The sequence below is a fragment of the Heptranchias perlo genome, chromosome 9 (genome assembly GCF_035084215.1).
Source record: "Heptranchias perlo isolate sHepPer1 chromosome 9, sHepPer1.hap1, whole genome shotgun sequence".
Taxonomy (NCBI): Eukaryota; Metazoa; Chordata; class Chondrichthyes; order Hexanchiformes; family Hexanchidae; genus Heptranchias; species Heptranchias perlo.
This window is the reverse complement of record NC_090333.1, coordinates 21,791,780-21,815,768: the sequence shown is the minus strand read 5'-3', so window position 1 is coordinate 21,815,768 and position 23,989 is coordinate 21,791,780. Positions and strand designations below refer to the sequence as shown.

At 44.9% G+C, this 23,989-nt stretch overlaps 1 protein-coding gene across 7 annotated transcripts in view; it reads right to left on the bottom strand.

Moving 5' to 3' along the window:
- palmdb (palmdelphin b) overlaps positions 1–23,989 on the bottom strand; it is a 123,568-nt gene that overhangs the window by 45,764 nt on the left and 53,815 nt on the right. For all 7 annotated transcript variants that reach the window (XM_067989989.1, XM_067989986.1, XM_067989990.1 and 4 more), the window contains 2 exons: positions 13,885–13,965; positions 4,164–4,294 (listed from right to left, as the gene is read on the bottom strand). In XM_067989989.1, coding sequence (XP_067846090.1) covers positions 4,164–4,294; positions 13,885–13,965 — 212 coding nt within the window. The remainder of the gene's footprint in view (positions 1–4,163; positions 4,295–13,884; positions 13,966–23,989) is intronic.

Sequence of the window (23,989 nt, the reverse complement as noted above, 5' to 3'; positions counted from 1 at the left end):
ACAACAATGGTTTGGGCCGCTACCCCCCTTCCGTATTCCCGAAACCCTCCCTCCTTCCCCCCGCCCTCCCCCCATGACTTACCTTGCTGCCAACCAGGTGACTTCAATGGAAAGAAAAATCAGGTGGGGTGCACAATGTACAATATCACCCGGTATACACCCTGCCAAAGTTGAAAGTTCCTCCCATGGTTACTGTATTTTCTCTCCCTCCCCTATTCTCTGTTGCTACAATTTCTGCATTTCTGTAATATATTCTCTCTGTCTGTTTCCATTCCACATTCTCTAATACTTTCTCCTTCTCTCTGGTTCCTCTGACTTTCTCTAATCCTTGTCACCTTATCCACTCAGTCTCTGTTTAGGCCAAGATTACTACAAAATGGATCATTTTTAACCCTTTGGGTCATGCAGCTTTGCAGGGGCAATTTACATAAAAGGTCCCGCTTCTGGATCATACAGTACAAGGTTTGCTTACAGGAACTGCTACAAATCCTGACAGAAAAAAATACTTCTATAAGAATCCAAAAATTGTAAACATGACAAATAATATTTAATAGGTATTAGGAAAAATGGGTTTAGTAAAGACACATAGAAACCGGACAATATGTGTAATGGATGTACTAGTTAAAGCATGCACGCATTTCTTTTAAACTGGCAGTAGGGCTTTGTATGCCCTTTACGAACATGTAATTGTAATGGATATTTGAATATGACGTATTATTTTACACCCTTTAGGAAGCCACTAAAACTGCTTGGACACAGCCATATACACGACGAAGTGTTTAAATATAGAAATAATGACATATTTTCCACATTAATCATTTTAATCTCCACTCTGCCGATCTGTAAAAATATCACAGAAGGGAACGAAAGAACTTTAATTTATATAGAAAGCCAATTGGTTCAAGCAGGTTATGCTGTTTTCAAGCGTGCCTTTTATACCACACAGTGAGAACATAACTTTATCAATAGACAAAACTTTAACCTTCAAATATGTTGTCCTATCAGACACAGGCTAATTTTATCCCTAGAACACCACTACACGCTGTGCATTGCTGCTTAAATGAGCAACTTCATTTCTTATAGAGGCTTCATTCATTTTTCTTTCAATTCGCAGAATTCTAACACAGCTTTGATAATGGTCAGTGACACAACAGTGCCGTTCCATATTGAAAGCTAATTAGTGATTTAATGCTATTGTAATAGCAAACACCAGTAACTTTCCTTTCAGCCTTCTATAACTGAACTGCAAAAGAATTTAAAGAATTCACTGCAGCAACTGTGCCTCAATAATCCCCTGGTTCCTTTAAACACGTCCAGAGAAATGAAGCAACGAAAACATTGGAACCTTCCAGTCATTGTGAGGGTCAAATTTCCATCAGCATGCAGAGTCTATTGGCCAGAAGATATGATACAAGTGTGAGATGCTAAAATACCTGTTGCTTAAGTTGATCATCATTGTGTTTAGTTTACCTGCATGATTCTTCTTCTTACCCAGCTACTATACAAAGATAACACCCTTACAACTTTGAATCCTCAAGCAACTGAAAGGAAATTGTTTGAGGTTCCAGTTGATATTTTTAGGAGCTCTAACCGATCATCTAAAAAGCACAGATGTCATGAGGAGTAGACATTTAGAACAATGAGTCGTGCCTCAATAATCTAATGCCACTAACCAACCTATTTATTCAAAGGTTATATTTATTTACATTTGTTTTTGGGATGTGGGCAACAAAGGCAATATTAATGGCCCATCCCTAGTTAGCAAGAGGGCATTAAAAGTTAACCACATAGTTTGGGACTGAGTCACATGCAGAGGTAGCATTAGTGAGCCAGTTGGATTTTAACAACAATCCAGCAGCTTTCATGGTCATTTTCTGGTGCCAGCCCACACATTACCAGATTAATTGAATTCAGTTTCACAGCTTGCTGTAGTTGGTTTTAAACTCACAACCTCTGTGTTGGTAGTCCAGTACCATATACCGCTCGGCTAATTAGATTTTCAAAAAGCACCGTTAAAGTTCCACATGTCAGACTTTTAACAATGGTTAAGATTCATAAAATTGATGGCAAATTACCTACCTACATTGAAAACTGGCATGGCAATGGAAAGCAGAAGGGAAAACCTCGGTCTGGCACAATAACTGTTAGACTTCTGCAGGGATGTCTTTAGGGTCATATGCTGGTCACACTATTCGGTACCATTGGACAATATTTATATACAACTTCCCCTCATGAGATTAAATGAGTGGGGTAGAATTCATGATAGAATGGACTGAGCATGACCAATGGAAGGAGTTAGCTTTATCACTCCTTTATGCTTTCTTACATCAACATTGTGTATGTCAAGCATAACGTTGCCAAACTTTAGATTTTTAAAAAAAATGACTGCCAGATTAAATCACACTTGCTCTAAACTTCAGGGCCTAGAAACTTGATTGTGCAGCACCCGTTTTACAGGCATAGAACGGGTGCCTAAGGGTCCAATATGGTAGGCGGCGCAGTTCCATAAAGGCTCCTCCATAGATGTCCAAAGCATGTGTCTGAAACAAGCTTTAGGCCCCCTTTGCATGTGAAAATTGACGGCCTAATGCCTGTTTGAGGCCCCCTTTGCAATGGTTGGTTTGGGACTGACTGTAGTATATACTGTGCACGCTGTGGTCATCTCCTTCAGCCATTTGGTAGTCAAACCAATGGTTCTTAAAGAGACCACTGGAAGCTATCACCGGTAAGGTCATTTTTAACTTTTTTGCTTAGCTCATTGTGGAGCCGGGAGGAACAGGAGAACTCCTGGCTCCACATTAAATCCGCGGGTTGCTGCAGGCCACCGCTCACTCTCTCTCCCGATTGGTTGGCTCCCCTTCTCCACTCCCCCCCCACTGTCTGGACTCTGCTAACGACCTTGCTCCTCCCTGGAACTGACGAGCTGCCTCTGAAGCTGTGACTGGTACCCGCAGCTTGTTGGTAATAAGCAAATGAGGCCGGCGAACCAATCTGCTGTGGTCCTGCAGCCGGCCTCATTAGGCGTGTGCCGGATTTTGGCACAATCCAATTTCATGTGATTGCACGAGATAGGGTACAGAGGAGATTTACGAGGATGTTGCCAGGGCTGGAGAATTTTAGCTATGAGAAAAGATTGGATAGGCTGGGGTTGTTTTTCTTTGGAACAAAGGAGGCTGAGGGGAGATTTAATTGAGGTGTATAAAATTATGACCGGACTAGATAGAGTGGATAGGGAGGACCTGTTTCCCTTAGCAGAGGAGTCAGTGACCAGGGGGCATAGATTCAAAGTAATTGATAGAAGGATTAGAGGGGAGCTGAGGAGAAATGTTTTCACCCAGAGGGTGGTGGGGGTCTGCAACTTACCACCTGAAAGAGTGATAGAGGCACAAATCCTCAACTCATTTAAAAAGTTCTTGGATGTGCATTTGAAGTGCCGTAACCTACAGGACCAAGTGCTGGAAAATGGGATTAAGCTGGATAGTTCTTTTTCGGCTGGCACGAACACGATGGGCCGAATGGCCTCCTTCTGTGCTGTAACCTTTCTATGATTCTCGGCCCTGATATCCAAATTGAACAACTGACTTTCAAAACATAGTACATCTGCGTGTAGGGGTCCTACGATGCTGACCCCACCAGAGAATGTGGAGACAAGGGAAAGGTCCTCAATTTACGGATACCCACACATCTAAGGCCGCACCCCAGGTGTCTGCCTTCTCCAAAAGGCCACAAACTGTGGTGACTTGCGCCAGTTTATAGGGGCGAAAGTTATCAGGACCCTGCAGAAAGAAGATATACATGCATCTTATTGGCCCAAGGCTATTTGTTTAATATGTGCATTGTACAAAAAGGAAACTATAACACAAAAGTACAGTTTGGCTTGTTGAATGAGCCCAATATATACTTCATGCACAAGGGAGTAATTTTAACCTAACTTGACTTCAATGGAGAGTAAAATCGGGTGGGGTGTAAAACCAGCATTGCGCCTGATCCCATCCGTTTTTCCCGATTGGCGGTTTAGGTTAAAATTGCCCCCAATATTATCTCATAATTATGCTTTCATTTAGAACGACCAGCTTACCTGGAGCCAATTGTTAACATTCTGAAATGGTATATATGTTTTAGTAACGGGAATATAACATATACCCATACATCCTTGGCTTTACCTGAGAATATTTTGTTCCAGTTGCCTGGATTGATGCTGATCTTCCTGATGCTGCTTTTTCATTGCCTCTTGTTCTTGAGGATATATGGCGACGACACCCTCCAGGAGCCATCTTTCTCTCAAGCTCTTAGACTGTTCAGAACAACACAATGTTACAAACTGTTTTCCGTTTAACACTGTATATTTTCAAGTGTTTTTCATTCAGCAAATGTTTACAAATGTCCTGCCTCGTTTTGAGATCGAGTTTAATGATGATGATTCCTCTTCTTGGCTGCTGGTCCAGAGGGCGAGGACACTTTCACCTCTGGAACCTGGGTTTCAATCCACTTCAGAACAATGGGTTGAAAATCTCCTCTGATGAATGCAAATATTATAATTTTTAGACTATTTGATCTCTACTATTGTGTGGATCCATGGCACAAAACTGACTACAATTCATTACTAATTGGCTGGAGTAGGAAATGGAAATGCTTCATTTGTGCACTAGAGGATTCTCTTTTGAGGTTGGGGTTAAGCACATTGGGGGTAATTTTTACCTTTGTCACCTGGGAAGTAAAGTAGCAGAGCTGATTGCCTGCCTGATGTAGAACCGCCCAATTTTCACCTACAACAGGTGGGTGATCTGCTCCACCAGTTTACCGCTCAGGCAACAAAGTTGAATATTACCCCCACTGTTGGGACACTATAGAAAGAACTTCACTCTGTATCTTACCATGTCTGTACAACACCTTGGAGGGCGTCCTATTTGACCCCGAGTTGAGCTTCCGACCCCACATCCTCCCTTGCCTACTTCCACCTCTGTAATATTGCCCGTATCTGCCCCGTCTCAGCCCATCTGTTGCTGGAACCCTCATTCATGCTTTTGTTACCTCCAGTCTTGACTATCCCATTGCTCTCCTGGCCCGCCTCCCATCTTCCACTTTCCATAAACCTAAGCTCATCCAAAATTTGGTTGCCAGTATCCAAATTCGCACCCATCACCCCCGTGCTCGCTGACCTACATTGGCTCTCAGACCAGCAACACCACAATTTTAAAGTTCTCATCCTCATGTTGAAATCCCTCCATGGCCTCACTCCTCCCTATCTGTGTTACCTCCTCCAACCTTCTGAGAACTCTGCGTTCTTCCAACCCTGGCCTCTTGTGCATCCCCCTCTTCCTTTGCCCTACCATTGGTGGCTGTGCCTTCAGCCGTCTAGGCCCTAAGATCTGGAATTCCCCTCCCTAAACCTCTCCACCTCTGCACCTGTCCCTCCTCCCTTAAGACGCTCCTCAAATCTTACCTCTTTGACCAAGCTTTTGGTCACCTGTCCTGATATCTCCTTCTTTGGCTCAGTCTCAGTTTTTGTCTGATTACGCTCCTGTGAAGTGCCTTGTGAGGTTTTACTATGTTAAAGGCGCTATATAAATGCAAGTTGTTGTTGTTGTTCCTGATACTGAGTGCAAAATAGTGAAGGAGCTTTCCATTCCCCAGCATAACTTCCTAGAAGAACACAAAAATTCACTAAAATATATTGGAAAAAAGTTAGAGAATAAAAAATCTTTGTAAGTTTAAAAAAATAATTTTGAATGAAAATAAGTCCTGGGGGCGATTTGTAAGTGGGTAGGCATCCAGTATGCCTGCCTAAATCTGCTCATTTGAAGCAAATGTCATTTTGAAGTGCGTGCCTTATTTCAATAATGAGGACGAGCTATCAGTGCTATTCACACTTGTAATTGGCAGCTTATGGGGGATGGTGGGAAACCTGAGGGGCTCTCGTGATTTAAAGGCAGATTGCATCTCTTAAAGGGGAGGTGTCTTTAGTCAATAGTGAATGACAGAGCTGCTGCTGTTGGCAAAATGTCTGCTGCTTGAGGCCTCCCCCACCCATTTCTCAGACAGTGCCATGTGGTGGCAGTAGGTGACCAGGAGGAAGGAGGCATTGTTCCCCACAGATGGCCACAGAGTGCCCCACCAGACAGCTCAGCAACAGTGGACAGAGGTAGCAGAGCACACGAGTTCCAGGAGTCTGACACCATAAACCTGGCAGCATGGCCTCCTGAAGTAGCGCCATGACTCACTCTGATCCTTGCAAGCACAATCTCAGAAAACAGCACTCCACATACATTAGACAGTGAGTTTCAGGGGTCTACACTGGGTGATATACTGTGCACAGGTGAGCAGAAGCGAGGGCAGGGGGAGAGGATGACACAGGACACACCTTTCTAGAGGGTGAGCTTGCGTCCTAGCACTGCTAAAGAGGGTGCAGATGAGGACTTCCAGGGCCAAGCATTTAAAAGAAGACTGTTAGATGTGCACCAACATTTTATAATGGGCAGCTGATCCACTACTGCCTGTTTTCTACAACCGTCGAAAGTTAAAATCAGTCCTTTTGAATCGTAGGCCTCCAGGTAGATACATTTCAGAAGCTGAAATTAAATGTTGCATGTTTTCAACTTATCTGAAAGAACGAAGGACAAGAAAATGTGTTTTGTACAGAAAATGCCTCTTTTGTTGGTGAGCAAGAGCACTGATTGATGGGTGAAAAGAAAAATTGTGCCTGAAAAAAAACTACCAATATTTATTGCTTTCTGAATCTGTGCTTTGCCATTTCCACAAATATGGAACAATAGTGTAGACATTCTATATGCTTTTATAAAAGGTTTCAAGGCCGATTTCCTGTGCAAAGTACAAGCTTTGTACTGCTCCACCCCTTCACGTCATTTTTATATAATGGCATAGGAAGTACAACATCTTATTTCAGCCTCAATTTTTACTAAATATAAGATTGACAAAGTGCTGTGCAGTCTGTGGCACAGCATGTCAGAACACCAACAACATGCTGTTTCACTGCAGATCTGAAAGTCTTACAGACATGATGGCCACGATTTTAAAACGAAAGTGTGGGTGCGTTGGGGGCGGGGGAGGAAGAAAGTCGGGATTTTTTGGAGCGCGCAGGAATCCCGGCTCCAACTCACCAAAAAACACGCACAACCGTGAGTCCGCGTGCCATTCCCGAACCCTGAAGACGATATTTAAAGCAGTAAATCAAGTATTTAAGGTACTTGAAATGTCCATAAATCCAATTAGCAATGAAGGCAAGCGATTTTAACGCTGCCTCTATGTGTTTCCCCTGCTGTGTGAAACACGGCATTGGAAAGTATTTGGGTTTCAGCCAGCAGCCAATTGGACATTTAAATCCTTGTTTGAAAAGGGGGATAAAAGTGTGTTGTGTGCTGAACAACATGGCCTCATCCAGCATCCACATCTGCAATGAACATTGAGGAGAAGCAGCAGCAGAAGTACCAGGAGAAGGAGGAGGTCATGAGGCCAGGGAGCCACTCAGATGTCAACGATGCATAAGATCACAAAGTGAGAATAGTCCAGTCCTTGCACCACCTGGAAAGAGCAGCGCCAACACCGCCCCCCACCCCCACTCCCTTGCACAAAACAGACCTGCAACTACACATACACCCACTGTAAAGTCACCCACTGGGTGGCATCAAGTCTCACCTTTCATGATGAAGCACATGAAAGGGCGCTATCACAAAAGGCAGTCAAGAATGGGCAGGACGTGGCAGTAGTGGTGAGAACGATAACAATTAATGTGACTTTAACAAAAACCAAATATAAACAAAAAACATGATAGTCTGTCAGGCCGGCCAAGTGGAAGAAGTGCTAGTAGGTGAGCACTTTGGTGACAGTGACCATAATTTGGTGAGATTTAAGGTGGTCATGGAAAAGGACAGGGAGGGGCCCGAAATAAAGGTTCTAAATTGGGGGAAGGCCGATTTTAATAGGATAAGGCAGGATCTGGCCAAAATGGACTGGGATCAGCTGCTTGTAGGAAAATCCGCATCGGAGCAATGGGAGTCTTTCAGAAGGGAGATTGAGACCATACAATGGCAACATGTTCCCGTAAAGGTCAAGGGTGGTTCCAAGAACTCCAGGGAACCTTGGATGTCAGGGGATATACGAGAATGGATTAGGAAAAAAAGGAGGGCTTTTGGCAGATACAAAAGGCTAAAGACGGAGGAAGCCCTAGAGGAGTACAAAAGGTGCAGGGGGATACTTAAAAAAGAAATTAGGAGATCAAGGAGGGGCCATGAAATAACACTGGCGAGCAAAATAAAGGAAAATCCTAAGATGTTTTATAAGTATATTAAGGGTAAGAGGATGACTAGGGAAAAAATAGGGCCCATTAGGGACAAAAATGGCAATCTGTGTGTGGAGCCGGCAGATGTAGGAGGGGTTCTAAATGAATTTTTTGCATCTGTTTTCACTATGGAGAAGGACGATGTAGACATAGAAATACGGCAGGGGGACTGTGATATACTCGAACATATTAACATCGAGCGGGAGGAGGTATTGGCGGTTTTAGCAGGCCTAAAAATGGATAAATCCCCAGGCCCGGACGAAATGTATCCCAGGCTACTGTGTGAGGCAAAGGAGGAGATTGCGGGGGCTCTGACACATATATTCAGAACCTCTCTGGCCACAGGGGATGTGCCAGAGGACTGGAGAACCGCTAATGTAATACCATTATTCAAGAAGGGGAGTAGGGAAAAACCGGGGAACTACAGGCCAGTGAGCCTAACATCAGTGGTAGGAAAATTATTGGAAAAAATTCTGAAGGACAAAATTAGTCTCCACTTGGAGAAGCAAGGATTAATCAGGGATAGTCAACATGGCTTTGTCAAGGGAAGATAATGTCTGACTAATTTGATTGAATTTTTTGAGGGGGTGACTAGGCGTGTGGATGAGGGTAACGCAGTGGATGTGGTATACATGGATTTCAGTAAGGCCTTCGATAAAGTCCCGCACAGGAGACTGGTCAAGAAGGTACGAGCCCATGGAATCCAGGGTGCCTTGGCACTTTGGATACAAAACTGGCTTAGTGGCAGAAGGCAGAGGGTGATGGTCGAAGGTTGTTTTTGTGACTGGAAGCCTGTGGCCAGTGGGGTACCACAGGGATCGGTGCTGGGTCCCTTGCTGTTTGTCGTCTACATTAATGACTTGGATATGAATGTAAAAGGTATGATCAGTAAGTTCGCTGATGATACAAAAATTGGTAGGGTGGTAAATAGCGAGGAGGATAGCCTCAGTCTGCAGGACGATATAGATGGGTCGGTCAGATGGGCGGAACAGTGGCAAATGGAATTTAACCCGGAAAAGTGCGAGGTGATGCACTTTGGAGGGACTAACAAGGCAAGGGAATACACAATGAATGGGAGGACCCTAGGCAAGACAGAGGGTCAGAGGGATCTTGGTGTGCAAGTTCACAGATCCCTGAAGGCGGCGGAACAGGTAGATAAGGTGGTAAAGAAGGCATATGGGATACTTGCCTTTATTAGCCGAGGCATAGAATATAAGAGCAAGGAGGTTATGATGGAGCTGTATAAAACACTGGTTAGGCCACAGCTGGAGTACTGTGTGCAGTTCTGGTCGCCACACTACAGGAAGGATGTGATCGCTTTGGAGAGGGTGCAGAGGAGATTCACCAGGATGTTACCAGGGCTGGAGCGCTTCAGCTATGAAGAGAGACTGGGAAGATTGGGTTTGTTTTCCTTGGAGCAGAGGAGGCTGAGGGGGGACATGATTGAGGTGTACAAAATTATGAGGGGCACAGATAGGATGGATACTAAGGAGCTTTTTCCCTTCGTTGAGGGTTCTATAACAAGGGGACATAGATTCAAGGTAAAAGGCGGGAGGTTTAGAGGGGATTTGAGAAAGAACTTTTTCACCCAGAGGGTGGTTGGAGTCTGGAACTCACTGCCTGAAAGGGTTGTGGAGGCAGGAACCCTCACAACATTCAAGAAGCATTTGGATGAGCACTTGAAATGCCATAGCATACAAGGCTACGGACCAAATGCTGGAATATGGGATTAGAGTAGACAGGGCTGATGGCCGGCGCGGACACGATGGGCCGAAGGGCCTCTATCCGTGCTGTATGACTCTATGACTCTATGACTCTATGACATCCTTGTGCATACCCTCTGGCCACAAATCCTTAGCCTTTCTCTTCCTCTTACTTCTACATGGTTCATCCCCTGTGGCTGCCTCAGAGATAGTGGCAAGTTGCTCATATCCATGCCCGGACTGCCTAGATGCTTTCGGCCTACGCCCCCCTGGGTTTTGGAACCTGTGAGGGCCCCGCCAAAGACTGCTCCACCTGCACCTGTGCAGGGGCAGAGTCGACCACCTGGAGAGCAGGCAGCATTGCGGGTACTGGTTTGGGGGGGGGGGGTCAACAAGTGAGATGTGGGAGCGCTTTGAGTGGCATCCCCACTTCCATGTCCCCTTTCGCCATCATCTCTTTCCTGGGCTAAGCCCACATTACTCCTACCACCCTGCAGGAGAACAGTTTGGAGTACATGCATGATGCCTTGGAAGGCCAGTTGTAAAGTTTCTGTCTGCCTGTTTAAGGCGGCAGAATGTTGTTCACCATGAGTCCGAACGGCCATTGTCAGGGTCTGAATGGACTCATTTGTGAGCCGTGCTTGAAGCTCAATGGAGGCTAACCTTCTCTCCATCGCAGACATTTTCGCAGTTACGTGCGACATTATCTCAGACAGTTCCTCACATTCCTGTGACACTATCTCAGATATTCCCTCACATACCTGTGCCACTAATGCAGGAGTGGACTCCTCCATCCTCTGCGTTATTGTGGAGAGTGTGCGTGGCACCTGTTCCAGTACCTCGGAAATGCGCTGCTGTCCCTCAATCGCTGTCCTTTTAAAGGATGGCCCACAGGGTTCAGCATTTCCATCCAGCTAAGCAGAGCCTGGAGAGGAGTGCAGCCACCGACACGGACTCTCCACAGCTGCCCCTGCCTCCAGTGTCTGCTCATGCTCACTTGTGCGTGGTGACTCATCAGGTGCCAACCCAACTAACTGACCACTAGGACCCACCGAGGTGTGAGTATCTGCGCTGGTGGATGGCTCACTAAGATGTGACGTGTGCCCTCAGAAGCAGAGAGCTCCTCTGAGGAATCGCCCTCTCCCGTCACTGCGATCGTTGAAGGGCCTGTAAGATAACAGAAGGCAATCATCAGCAAATTGATGGAAGGTGTCGTCGACAGTGCTATCAAGCGGAACTTACTCACCAACAACCTGCTCACCGATGCTCAGTTTGGGTTCTGCCAGGACCACTCAGCTTCAGACCTCATTACAGCCTTGGTCCAAACATGGACAAAAGAGCTGAATTCCAGAGGTGAGGTGAGAGTGACTGCCCTTGACATCAAGGCAGCATTTGACCGAGTGTGGCACCAAGGAGCCCTGGTAAAATTGAAGTCAATGGGAATCAGGGAGAAAACTCTCCAGTGGCTGGAGTCATACCTAGCACAAAGGAAGATGGTAGTGGTTGTTGGAGGCCAATCATCTCAGCCCCAGGACATTGCTGCAAGAGTTCCTCAGGGCAGTATCCTAGGCCCAACCATCTTCAGCTGCTTCATCAATGATCTTCCCTCCATCATAAGGTCAGAAATGGGGATGTTCGACGATGATTGCACAGTGTTCAGTTCCATTCGCAACCCCTCAAATAATGAAGCAATCCGTGCCCGCTTGCAGCAAGACCGGGATAACATCCAGGCTTGGGCTGATAAGTGGCAAGTAACATTCGCGCCAGACAAGTGCCAGGCAATGACCATCTCCAACAAGAGAGAGTCTAACCACCTCCCCTTGACATTCAACGGCATTACCATCGCCGAACCACCCACCATCAACATCCTGAGGGTCACCATTGACCAGAAACTTAACTCGACCAGCCATATAAATACTGTGGCTACAAGAGCAGGTCAGAGGCTGGATGTTCTGCGGTGAGTGACTCACCTCCTGACTCCCCAAAGCCTTTCCACCATCTACAAGGCACAAGTCAGGAGAGTGATGGAATACTCTCCACTTGCCTGGATGAGTGCAGCTCCAACAACACTTAAGAAGCTCGACACCATCCAGGACAAAGCAGCCCGCTTGATTGGCACACTATCCACCACCCTAAACATTCACTCCCTTCACCACCGGCGCACAGTGGCTGCAGTGTGTACCATCCATAGGATGCACTGCAGCAACTCGCCAAGGCTTCTTCGACAGCACCTCCCAAACCCACGACCTCTACCACCTAGAAGGCCAAGAGCAGCAGGCACATGGGAACAACACCACCTGCACGTTCCCCTCCAAGTCACACACCATCCCGACTTGGAAATATATCGCCGTTCCTTCATCGTCGCTGGGTCAAAATCCTGGAACTCCCTTCCTGACAGCACTGTGGGAGAACCTTCACCACACGGACTGCAGCGGTTCAAGAAGGCGGCTCACCACCACCTTCTCAAGGGCAATTTGGGATGGGCAATAAATGCCGGCCTCGCCAGCGACGCCCACATCGCATGAACGAATAAAAAAAATATTAAGCATCATTACAGATGTGTCATGTTGCGATGAGCATACTGAGGTGTTCAACATGCCAATCATTGTTAACCTCAATTCATGTTGTGTGTGATGAATGTTAAAGCTGTCAGATGTTTGTGGGGTGCCAGTCTCGGCGTCCCCAACGGACAGGCACTCGAGGGTACGGCTGATCTCCAGGGCCTCCTCGTCCACCTCTTTAAGGACCACTATTTGTTGTGGTCCCCCTCCAGTCCTGGCCCTCTCACCTGCATTTTGCGCTCTCTTCTCCTAGAAGGGGAGAAAGTACAGATGTGTAAGTGAGTGATGGTGAAGTGGTCAACTGATGAATGCATTGCTTTGGGTGAGGCTGACCGTGAAAGAAGTGCATCAGAGGGAGAGACATCACATTGGATCAGAACTGGGGTGAGTGGTAGTAGTGGGGTCACAAATGGGGAGGTGAGGAAGTGCTCAGGAAGTGAAAGTAAGTCGAGGATGAGCCTTAAGTGGGTGTGAGGAGTGATGTGATGGAGTAGTGTTGGCAGTGCAGGATGAGTTGGGGGCGGGGTGGGTGATGTGCACCACGGAATGCAGGAGAATCAGTAAGTGTACTCACTTTTGCTGACCTAGTTAGGTCATTGAAACACTTCCGCACTGGACCCAAGTGCGGGATATGTTGCTCCCGTTGGTGAGCTCCTCTGCCAGGCCTTCTTGGTGACAGAGGTGGGGCGCTTCCTCCTGTCGGCTGGATAAAATAGTTCCCTCCTCCTCCTCACCCCGGCCAGCAGCGCCTCAAGTGAGGCGTCGCTGAATCTTGGAGCAGCCTTACCCCTCTACTGCTCCATTGTGTCTCCTTGCTTCAGCAAAATCCATTGGAGCAATGGCCCTTTAAAACCAGACACTGCAGCTGACAGCCTGTCATGTGGATGTGCAGTCCGCCCGTTGCGCAGCTTTCGGACAGCAAACCCGGAAACAAGAATTAATGGCCACCAATTAAGTTGCGATTGCGTGGGGAACGGTAAGTTTTTATTATTCGTGATTGCCGCGCACCCATTGACTCCCCCGCTGCCATCCCACCACCTTATTAAAATCATGCCCATTATTTCGGCTGCATTGATTTTGCATTTCAGATTTACCTAATGTTGATGTGAGTTGAGTAACAAGTTAGTTGCAATGACAACAATATAAATGGGAATTCAACCACAATCTCCACAAAACAGGCAGTTCAAAGTTAATTTACCTGATATAATTTTATTATAAAGTAATTTAGCTGCAATGTTTCTTTGAGTGAAACCCTGCAATTGGTACTTCACACATTTACCACTTCTTTGATTGACACCAACAGAAGGCTCCTACGGTACTGTACCTTTAAATGCTTAAGCTTCAGCTTCTCCTCGTCCACTTGGAATCTTTGTCTTATGATTTTCTCTTGTATTTTCCTCTTGTCCTGTGAAATTAGAATTGAAATATAAGGCTTCTGCCTATCTATTTAATTTCCCAATAATACAAGGTGTAATATATTGAAAATGAACAGCCTTCCTCACTGAATAACATAGCATCATTTATTGTTACCGTATACACTCATTATTAACACTGTCCCTGCTAATTTATTAAATGGCACCATTTACTTGGACACTGCAATATTCCTCATACATTTTCTAATACATGGATGAAGCTAACTGGGTGCTAACAATTGTGGAGTTTCATTAAGTTTTTACCGTATCATTTCATCATACTATGATCAGTATTTGATGTTGTAAGCTATATTTAAAATGTTAAAAGTTAGTACTGGTAAAGTTGGTTTTTATTTGAACTTTTAAAAAAAACTTTGTTATCTGTTTTGGTTTGTATATTTACACAGATGTGCATGCAGTGATGGTGGTTCTTGATAGTTTTGCTAATATAGTCACAGCTGTCTCTTGATACATGTGATTCAGCAGGAAGAACCAAAGCATAGATTTTTCCTCTTGCTGCCAAGTTTACCAATAAATTGATGAACAAATTCTACATACTGGCATTAAGACTGCTAGCACTAACTCATTGCCACAGCTAGCAGAATGTGTAACCGACATCTTCTCTCGTGCAGGCCAGGTCTCCATCACACCGCTGCTTTTGAGTTCACATATCTGTGTTTGGGTGTATCTCAAATCCATTTGTAAAATTAGTTTATTTAAAACGTAAGGGTAGTGAGTCACTCATTTTGCAGAGTTGGCAGATGCCAGTCATGCATTCTATATTCTACTGAGCGTTGTCATTGCGTATTCTCAGGCCTGTCTCAACAGGCTCTACTTTGCTACATATGGTTGAAAATATAACTAGATATGCTTGCTACACTATTAGCCTAATACACTTTCAGCCATAAAATCTTGCATGTGGCCGGATACAGCTTAACTTTGTATTCATTCATGTTCTCAGCTTATCTCAAGACACTAGAAATGATGCCCACTTCAGTATGTGCGGTGTAAAATATCAGAAACAGCAATATGACTGTATAGTCATCTCATTAATTAAATGTACAACACTTAACTTATCCACCTTCCACATGTGACACAGTCTCCATAACGGCACCTCAGTGAAACATAAGCCCCTATTTTAACCTAACTCTTTTGACAATAACACGGCATTAGGCCCAACCCTGCCCCATTTACACTCCATCAACTTCAATGGAGATGAAAATCGGGTGGCGTGTAAATCGAGCATCCAACCTGACCCTGCCCTGCTCTCACCAGGCGGGTAATGTTAAAATTGGAACTATCGTGTTGAGCCAAACTTTTACTAGAGTCAGTTTAAGCACTTTTCCAACTCTTAACATTTTGAAATACTGTGCAAAATGATTAAAAGAATAATGATTTTGTCAAGTAATGTTATTCACTTAACCGTCCTATTTTATCCGTTTTAACTGTGTATTAAGTTTGGCAAGAAGCTAGCAATGGAATGCAAACTGGATTACAATTACAGTACTGTAAAAATGGTCACACAGTTGTAATGGATAACTAAAAATGTATTTCTCATTTGCTTCATTACTGTATACACATGACAGTGCAGCACAACAAATCTTCAAAACAGGACCTTTAAAAACAGATTAATCACAGCTAACAATACTGCACAGTATTTAACACTTAATCATTTTCTAAGCATCACGAAGCATGAGCATTAACATCTGATGAGGCTATTTTCACAACTAAACAAAAGCACTTGTCACATTGATTGCCAAAAGTGCATGAGCCCTGGCACCCGATGAGGGGAATAAGACTCTAAAACCATTACTGAATTGATTACTAGGTGTTTTATATACCTGGACCAAAACATTTGTAGAAAGAGCTAGTAAAAAGAACTAATCAGCTTTAGCAAGTCAGTAAAACACTTAAATGAATAAATCCAGACTTTTGCAATTCACAAACATTTTATTCATTTCACAGGGACAGCTATCATTGGGAAGATAGAAAAGGGATTTCTGGATGGAGATTTTATTCTCTTAAACATTTTATTCTTTTATCAGTTATTTAAATGGGTTTGACTATTATATTTGTTACAATATTAAGATCCACAACATTTTATCCATGCCATTAGATAAATTCACAGTGTACTACATCTTGTGGATCAGGGAGGAGATCTAACCTGCAGTAAGAAAGTAAAATAAAATAAAAGGGTGTATTATCACTATTGAGTGTCTAGTGGGACCCCACATGTAGTTCAATGTTCAGTTCTGGTCACCTAATAATAGAAAGGATATTATTCTTTTTGAGAACATATAAGGACAGCAACAAAGATCATTCCAGGGTACAGGAATTTAAGTTATGAGGAAGGGTTATGGAGGTTGGGCTTGTTTTCTTTGGAAGAGAGGTGACTTGAGATGACGTAACTGAAATATGAGGGAAGATTTCGTCTGTGCCTGTTTATGATTTGGCTACACAAGTAGAGAGGAAATCTTCCTCCATGAAAGGAAATTACAAAATTGATCCTGACCAATTATTCACTATGGTGAAGGGTTCGCATACCAAGGACACAGGATAAATTAGAGGGCCAATTTTACAAAATCACATTTCCAGTAGGCAGCCTCACCTGCCAAGAATGCCTGTTGGAAAATCAAAGGCACGCTTCCGATCATTTTCCAATATGTGCTTCTGGTGGGTAAAGCTCCTCATGGACAATGTGCATTCATAAAATCGGCCCGTAGGAGCTTAGGAGTAAGAAGGGAAGTCAGGCAGTGATACAATTGTGGACAGGACAGTTTCAATGGGTTGAAGAGACAATTGGGTACATTTTTGGAGAGAGAAGAGACCGAGGGATGTTGTAAAAAGGCAGGTAGGTAGTACTGACCATGAAAATGTGATGGATTGTTGGACCAAATGGTCTTTTCCTGTTCCTAAAAATTCTGATGTTCCTATACCTATCTGTTCCTGGTCATTTCAACATCAGTGACTGTAAGGCTATCTGGCGTCCAGAGGTTGGCCATAGCACCACCACTCACATGATTGGAGTTCTGACCTTATCTAAGCAGCATTACAGCTGCATATTCAAATGTGATCTGGGAAGGAGCGTAATAAAGAGGTTTCAAAAATTGGAAACTGATAAGCAATTACCACTGGGGCAGATTTTCCAACCATTGTTTACTGTCAGTGGCAATTGTGTGCCCTAAACACAAGAAAGATATTGTTCAATTTTAATTTGATGGTTGTTGCCAATAATGGAGACTACAATGAAGCATGCAGCTGGATTTAGCCCGTGTGATAACCTTGTAATGCCTATTGAGTTGCCTGTCAGCACCCATTGAGAGCAAAACCTGGGCACAAGGCTAGAAACGTGGCTGCAGTGAACTGGATCCCCAGTAAATCCATGCAAGTAACTCTTCTTCATCCTGAGTTTTCAAATGTGCAAAAAATTGTGTCCCAGCTACATGAAGAAAGATATTCATTTGCGTTAAAGCAAACTGTGACTATAGAGCAAATATGTTCCCACAAAGAAAAAGGGTGGGACTCCCAAATCTAGATCCCCTGGAAGTCAAGGAGCATACAGGATAGGATAAGGCAAAAAAGGGAAACTTACGTCAGATACCGAGAGCTCAATATTGCAGAAAGCCTAGAGGAGTATAGAAAGTGCAGGGGTGAAATTTAAAAGGAAATTAGGGAAGTAAAGAGGGGGCATGAAAAATATTGGCAAGTAAAATCAAGGAAAACCCAAGGATGTTTTATAAATACATAAAGAGCAAGAGGGTAACTAAGGAAAGAGTAGGGCCTATTAGAGACCAAAAAGGTAACCTGTGTGTGGAGGTGGAAGAAGTTGGTATGGTTCTTAATGAATACTTTGCATCTGTCTTCATGAAAGAGGGAGACGATGTAGACATAGTAGTTAAGGAGGAGAAATGTGAAATATTGGATGGGATAAACATAGTGAGAGAAGAAGTATTCAGGGGTTTAGCATTTTTGAAAGTAGATAAATCACCAGGCCTGGATGAAATGTATCCCAGGCTGTTAAGAGAAGCAAATGAGAAAATAGCGGAGGCTCTGACCATCATTTTCCAAGCCCGTCTGGCTATAGGCATGGTGCCAGAGGACTGGAGGATTGTTAATGTTGTATCGTTGTTTAAAAAGGGAGAAAGGGATAGACCGGGTAATTACAGGCCAGTCAGCCTAATCTTGTGGTGGGCATATTATTGGAAAAAATTCTGAGGGACGTATTAATCGTCATTTAGAAAGGCACAGATTAATCAAGGACAGTCAGCATGGATTTATTAAGGGAAGGTCATGTCTGACTAAGTTGATTGAATTTTTTGAGGCGGTAACAAGGAGGGTCGATGAGGGTAGCGTGTTTGATGTAGTCTACATGGATTTTATCAAGGCTTTTGACAAGGTCCCACGTGGCAGACTGGTCAAAAAAGTAAAAGCCCATGGGATCCAAGGGAAAGCGGCAAGTTAGATCCAAAATTGGCTCAGTGGCAGGAAGCAAAGGATAGTAGACGACAGGTGTTTTTGAGACTTGAAGGCTGTTTCCAGTGGGGTTCCGCAGGGTTCAGTACTAGGTCCCTTGCTTTTTGTGGTATGCATCAATGATTTAGACTTAAATGTAGCGGGCATGATTAAGAAGCTTGCAGATGATACAAAAATTGGCCGTGCGGTTGATAGTGAGGAGGAAAGCTGTAGACTGCAGGAAGATATCAATGGACTGGTCAGGTGGGCAGAAAAGTGGTAAATGGAATTCAATCCAGAGAAGTGTGAGGTAATTCATTTGGGGAGGGCAAACAAGGCAAGGGAATACACAATAAATGGTAGAATACTGAGAAGTGTAGAGGGACCTTGGAGCGCATGTCCACAGATCCCTGAAGATAGGACAGGTAGGTAAGGCGGTTGAGAAGGCATACGGGATAATTTCCTTTATAAGAAGAGGCATAAACTATAAGAGCAGGGAGGTTATGCTGGAACTGTATAAAATACTGGTTAGGTCACAGCTAGAGTACTGCATACAATTCTGGTCACCACATTACAGGAAAGATGTGATTGCACTAGAGAGGGTGAAGAGGAGATTTACGAGGATGTTGCCAGGACTGAAGAATTTTAGTTATGCAGAAAGATTCGATAGGCTGGGATTGTTTTTTTTGGAACAGAGGAGGCTGAGGGGAGATTTAATTGAGGTGTATAAAATTATGAAGGGCCTAGTGAGACTGGATAGGAAGTATCTATTTCCCTTAGCGGGGTGGTCAATAACCAGGGAGCATAGAATTAAAGTAATTGGTAGAAGGATCAGAGGGGAGTTGAGGAGAATTTTTTTCTCCCAGTGGGTGGTGAAGGTCTGGAACTCACTGCCTGAAAGTGTGGTAGAGGCAGAAACCCTCATTGCATTTAAAGGGTACTTGATGTGCACTTGAGGTGCCATAACCTACAAGTCTGCAGACCAAGAGCTGGAAAGTGGGATTAGACTGGATAGCTCTTTCTTGGCTGGCACAGACACGATGGGCCAAATGGCCTCCTTCTGTGCCGCAAATTTCCACCATTGTATGATTCTATAGGGGGAATTTTAACCCCGTCTGCCCAATGGAAACTGGGCAGAACAGGAGTTAAAATCCAAGCAGTACGCTTATCACTCTTTCACCGCCCCACGGCCATTTTAACATCACTAAATACCTGATGTACTTATGATGGACATAGAAACCCAAAGCTATTTTACTGGCCTACTGGGCACAGCTTCTGTTGCAGACAGGCCACTCAGTAAAACCTGGTGGGTAAGAATCGGAGGCCTTTACATGCAAGCGTGAAACTTGTATTTGTGGGACTAGGAGGAGCAGGAGTATTCTCTGGTCCCCACAAAGAAAGTTTGGGCTGCTGCTGCCCTGAACTCCCCCCACCCGCATGTTCGTGAAACCCTCCTAATCTCCCACTGATTTAACCTGAGTGCCGGCCAGGACCCAGTGGGCTGCCTCTGGACACCTGTTGCAGGTGTACAGCTCATTGGCATTTAAATGGGACCCAGCCATTAAAATAGAGCAGGCTTCTCGCTGCACCTCCCGTGTGTTACTCTGGCCGACGGCCCAGGAGTTAAAATTCTCCCTCATACTGTATTTTTAAAAACCCAGGTTTAATTAATAGAATGTAAACTAGGTTGCAGTATTTGTTGGAGCAAGTTATATTTAAAGATTTTCATTCACTTAATGAATTGCTTAGTAAAAAATGATGTGGGTTTAGAAAAAGGAATATCAGAGATATAGGGCTCGATTTTCGCACCCCCGAGTGGGTGTGTTCATGGCGGGGGGGTTGTGAAAATCAGGGATTCCCGAGGCGGGTCCGGAGTCCGGCTCCAACCCACCCACTTCCGGGTTCCCCAGTGACGCGCTGACATGCGCGCGCAGCCCGCACGTGTGGGACTCCCGCCGGCAATTAAAGCCGGCGGGGTGCCACTTGAAGTAATTAACGAGGTACTTCAGGTCGCTTACAGACCTGATTGACCTGATACTTTAGGAGGGGTGGGATTTTCAAGTCAACTGGGACTGTTTCCCGTACTGGGGGAAACACTCCCAGTTCAAATGGACGTGTTGCAGCCATCAGCCTGTGGCAGCTGCAAAGGTCCATTTGACAGGTAGCGGGGGGAGACCCTCACTCATTGCAGGAGGCCACTCTGTCACTTTGTACAAAGATTGGCCTCCACCACCCTCCTCCTAACAATAAAATTCACCAACATGCACACTTACCTCGGTGTCCAGACACATTTACCTACCTTGCGGACCCCCTCAAATGTACATCTTCTGGATGGGGGCCGGCGTAGCTGCAGCCATGACCTCCTCGGAGGACGAACAGCATCACCAGCCTCGCCGGCCAAGCCGTCCACCTCTGACACGTGGAGCCCCACAACACAGTGCTGTGACACATCCACCTGCACAGCAGGAGGGAGGGCAACCACAGAGAGAGATGCGTCGCAGAAGGCACTACCCTCGCCACAGGATCTACAGACCGAGGCTTAGCTTCCTGGACCTCTCTGAGGAGCAGTGCACACGGAGGCTCAGAGTCACTCGACATGTAGTCGTGGACATCTGCAGCCTCCTTCATGCCGAGCTGCTCCTGGCTGGCCCAAGCACCATCTTCTTACCTGTCGCTGTCAAAGTCACCACTGCCCTCAACAACTTCTCCTCCGCATCCTTCCAGGGTGCCACCGGGGACATCGCCGACGTCTCTCAGTCGTCTGTACAAAATAGCCCTGCAAATACACCTACACCCACTCTGAGTGACACAATGGGTGGCATCAGTTGTGGGTCTTCATAGTGATCCTCAGGAAAGGGCATTATTGCACAAACCAGACAAGATTTGCAAAGACGTGGCAGTAGTGGTGACAATATAATATGTTATGTGAGTTGATCAGCAATTAAATATAGGTAAAAACCATGACAATCCCTCAAACACCCTTGTGCATCCCCTTCATGCTTACGACACGTTTGCCTTACATTTCCTACTGCACATATGTGATGCATGCCCTGTGGCTGCAGCACAGGTAGTGGCAGGTTGAGTGAGGCTGACCGTGAAAGAGATGCATGAGAGGGTGAGTATGAGATAGAGCCATGAGATTGTATGAGGATTGAGTTGAGTGGTAGTGGTGGGATGAATACTGGCGAGGTGAGTAAGTGCAGGTCAGATGAGGATGAGCTTTGAGGGTGTGAGGAGTGATGTGATAGAGTAGTGTTAGCAGTGTAGAAGGAGATGTGGGGTGGGGGCGGTGATGTGGCAGATGGAGTGTAGGGGAATGAGTAAGTGTACTCACTTCGGCTGACCTACTTAGGTCATTGAAGCGCCTCCTGCACTGTATGCAGGCAATATGTTGGTGGTGCAGGTGACCTCCTCTGCCACCTCGAGCCAGGCCTTCTTGGTGGCAGAGGCAGGCCGCTTCCTCCCGCCCACCGGGGGGGAAGATCTCTGTCCTCCCCCTCCTCCTCACCCCATCTCAATATACCTGGAGTGAGGCATCATTAAACCTGGGAGCAGCCTTCCCCCTGGGCTGCTCCATGCTGTAATTTTTCCTATTTTCTGCAGCATCAGTCAGTGGAGGACTGCCCCTTTAAATAGGGCTCCTCCAGCTGACAGTCTATGCTGCGCATGCGCAGTCTGCCCGCTGCGCAGCTTTCCAGCGCGAAACCTGGAAGCACAGGCAAGTGGCTGCAATTAGCCTGCGATTCCGTGCAGAGCACCCCGATTTCACTGGGCACGTTACCCCCGCACCCAGTCGACCCCCCTCTGCGAACCCGCTGCCCTCCTAATATCGGGCCCATAGTTTTTAAAATTAATTCTGCAATTTTAGGATTAGTTATAATTTGTTTTAGAATCAATCAAACTGATGTACGATTAAACAACTGACTTCAAATATTATTTGTGATCACGGATATACACAACATCAAGACGACGGCCATATATTTGACCCTGTAGTTGAATAGCATGTTTAATATTTTATAATAATGGTTTGTCAACAAATACTGCTTTGGTCCAAACTGACTTCTAAATGCATTCTGCTTTATAAAAAAATGTTTTAGTTCCTCTCCTCCTTTCTCGAAGGTGCCAACCCTTATTGGGCACGGTTCCATGGCATCAAAAGCCCTGAGGTAAACATGCCAAAGAGACTATTTTTTATTCATGAACCTAGTCTAAATGGTAAAAAGTTAAAAACAGTGGATGTCCAAAGGGACCTAAGGGTTCAGGTACATAGTTCATTGAAGTGTCAAGAACAGGTGCAGAAAATAATCAATAAGGCTAATGGAATGCTGGCCTTTATATCTAGAGGACTGGAGTACAATGGGGCAGAAGTTATGCTGCAGCTATACAAAACCCTGGTTAGACCGCACCTGGAGTACTGTGAGCAGTTCTGGGCACCGCACCTTCGGAAGGACATATTGGCTTTGGAGGGAGTGCAGCGTAGGTTTACTAGAATGATACCCGGACTTCAAGGGTTAAGTTACGAGGAGAGATTACACAAATTGGGGTTGTATTCTCTGGAGTTTTGAAGGGTAAGGGGTGATCTGATCGAAGTTTATAAGATATTAAGGGGAACGGATAGGGTGGATAGAGAGAAACTATTTCCGCTGGTTGGGGATTTTTGGAGTAGGGGACACAGTCTAAAAATTAGAGCCAGACCTTTCAGGAGCGAGATTGGAAAACATTTCTGCACACAAAGGGTGGTAGAAGTTTGGAACTCTCTTCCACAAATGGCAATTGATACTAGCTCAATTGCTAAATTTAAATCTGAGATAGATAGCTTTTTGGCAACCAATGCTATTAAGGGATATGGGCCAAAGGCGGGTATATGGAGTTAGATCACAGATCAGCCATGATCTTATCAAATGGCGGAGCAGGCACGAGGAGCTGAATGGCCTACTCCTGTTCCTACGTTCCTATGTTCCCAGTCAGTCTATTGTGAAGCTATTCAGATATGGAGGGCATCACATCCAAGGTGAATCAAGTTCATGCTATTCTATTTTGTGTGACTGGATACTGGGAAAAAAGAATATCCAAATGACTGTATATGATTTTGCAATGTACTGATTATACAATGTACAGGTGAAACTATAAGTTAGTTACCTGAAGGTTAGTTACACTGAGGTTCGTTGCCCTGAGGTTAATTACACTGGCTTTCAGCTCTTCATCAGGTGCCGATGGAAAGATCGGAGTAATTAAAAAGTCAGCAGTTTATGTTGGAACATTCCAGCAATGTGACATTTGTCTTAGTTTACATTTGTTAATTATAAATTAAAACAGAAAATTCTACATCAAATATGTTATAAAAGAGGTAAGCAACGTTTAAATGTTCATAATGTTAGGGACTGGGATTTTATCATAAATCACTCATTTCATTTTGGAATACAGTAGGAGGTTTAATAATAGTGGCATTTCGATTACACTACCTTCCATACCCACAACCATGACAGCTGGAAGATTTGTTTTCAACCTCAATGTTTGCCACATAGAACAGTTCCCTGTCTAATTTTCCTTGTTGCATATTTCCAA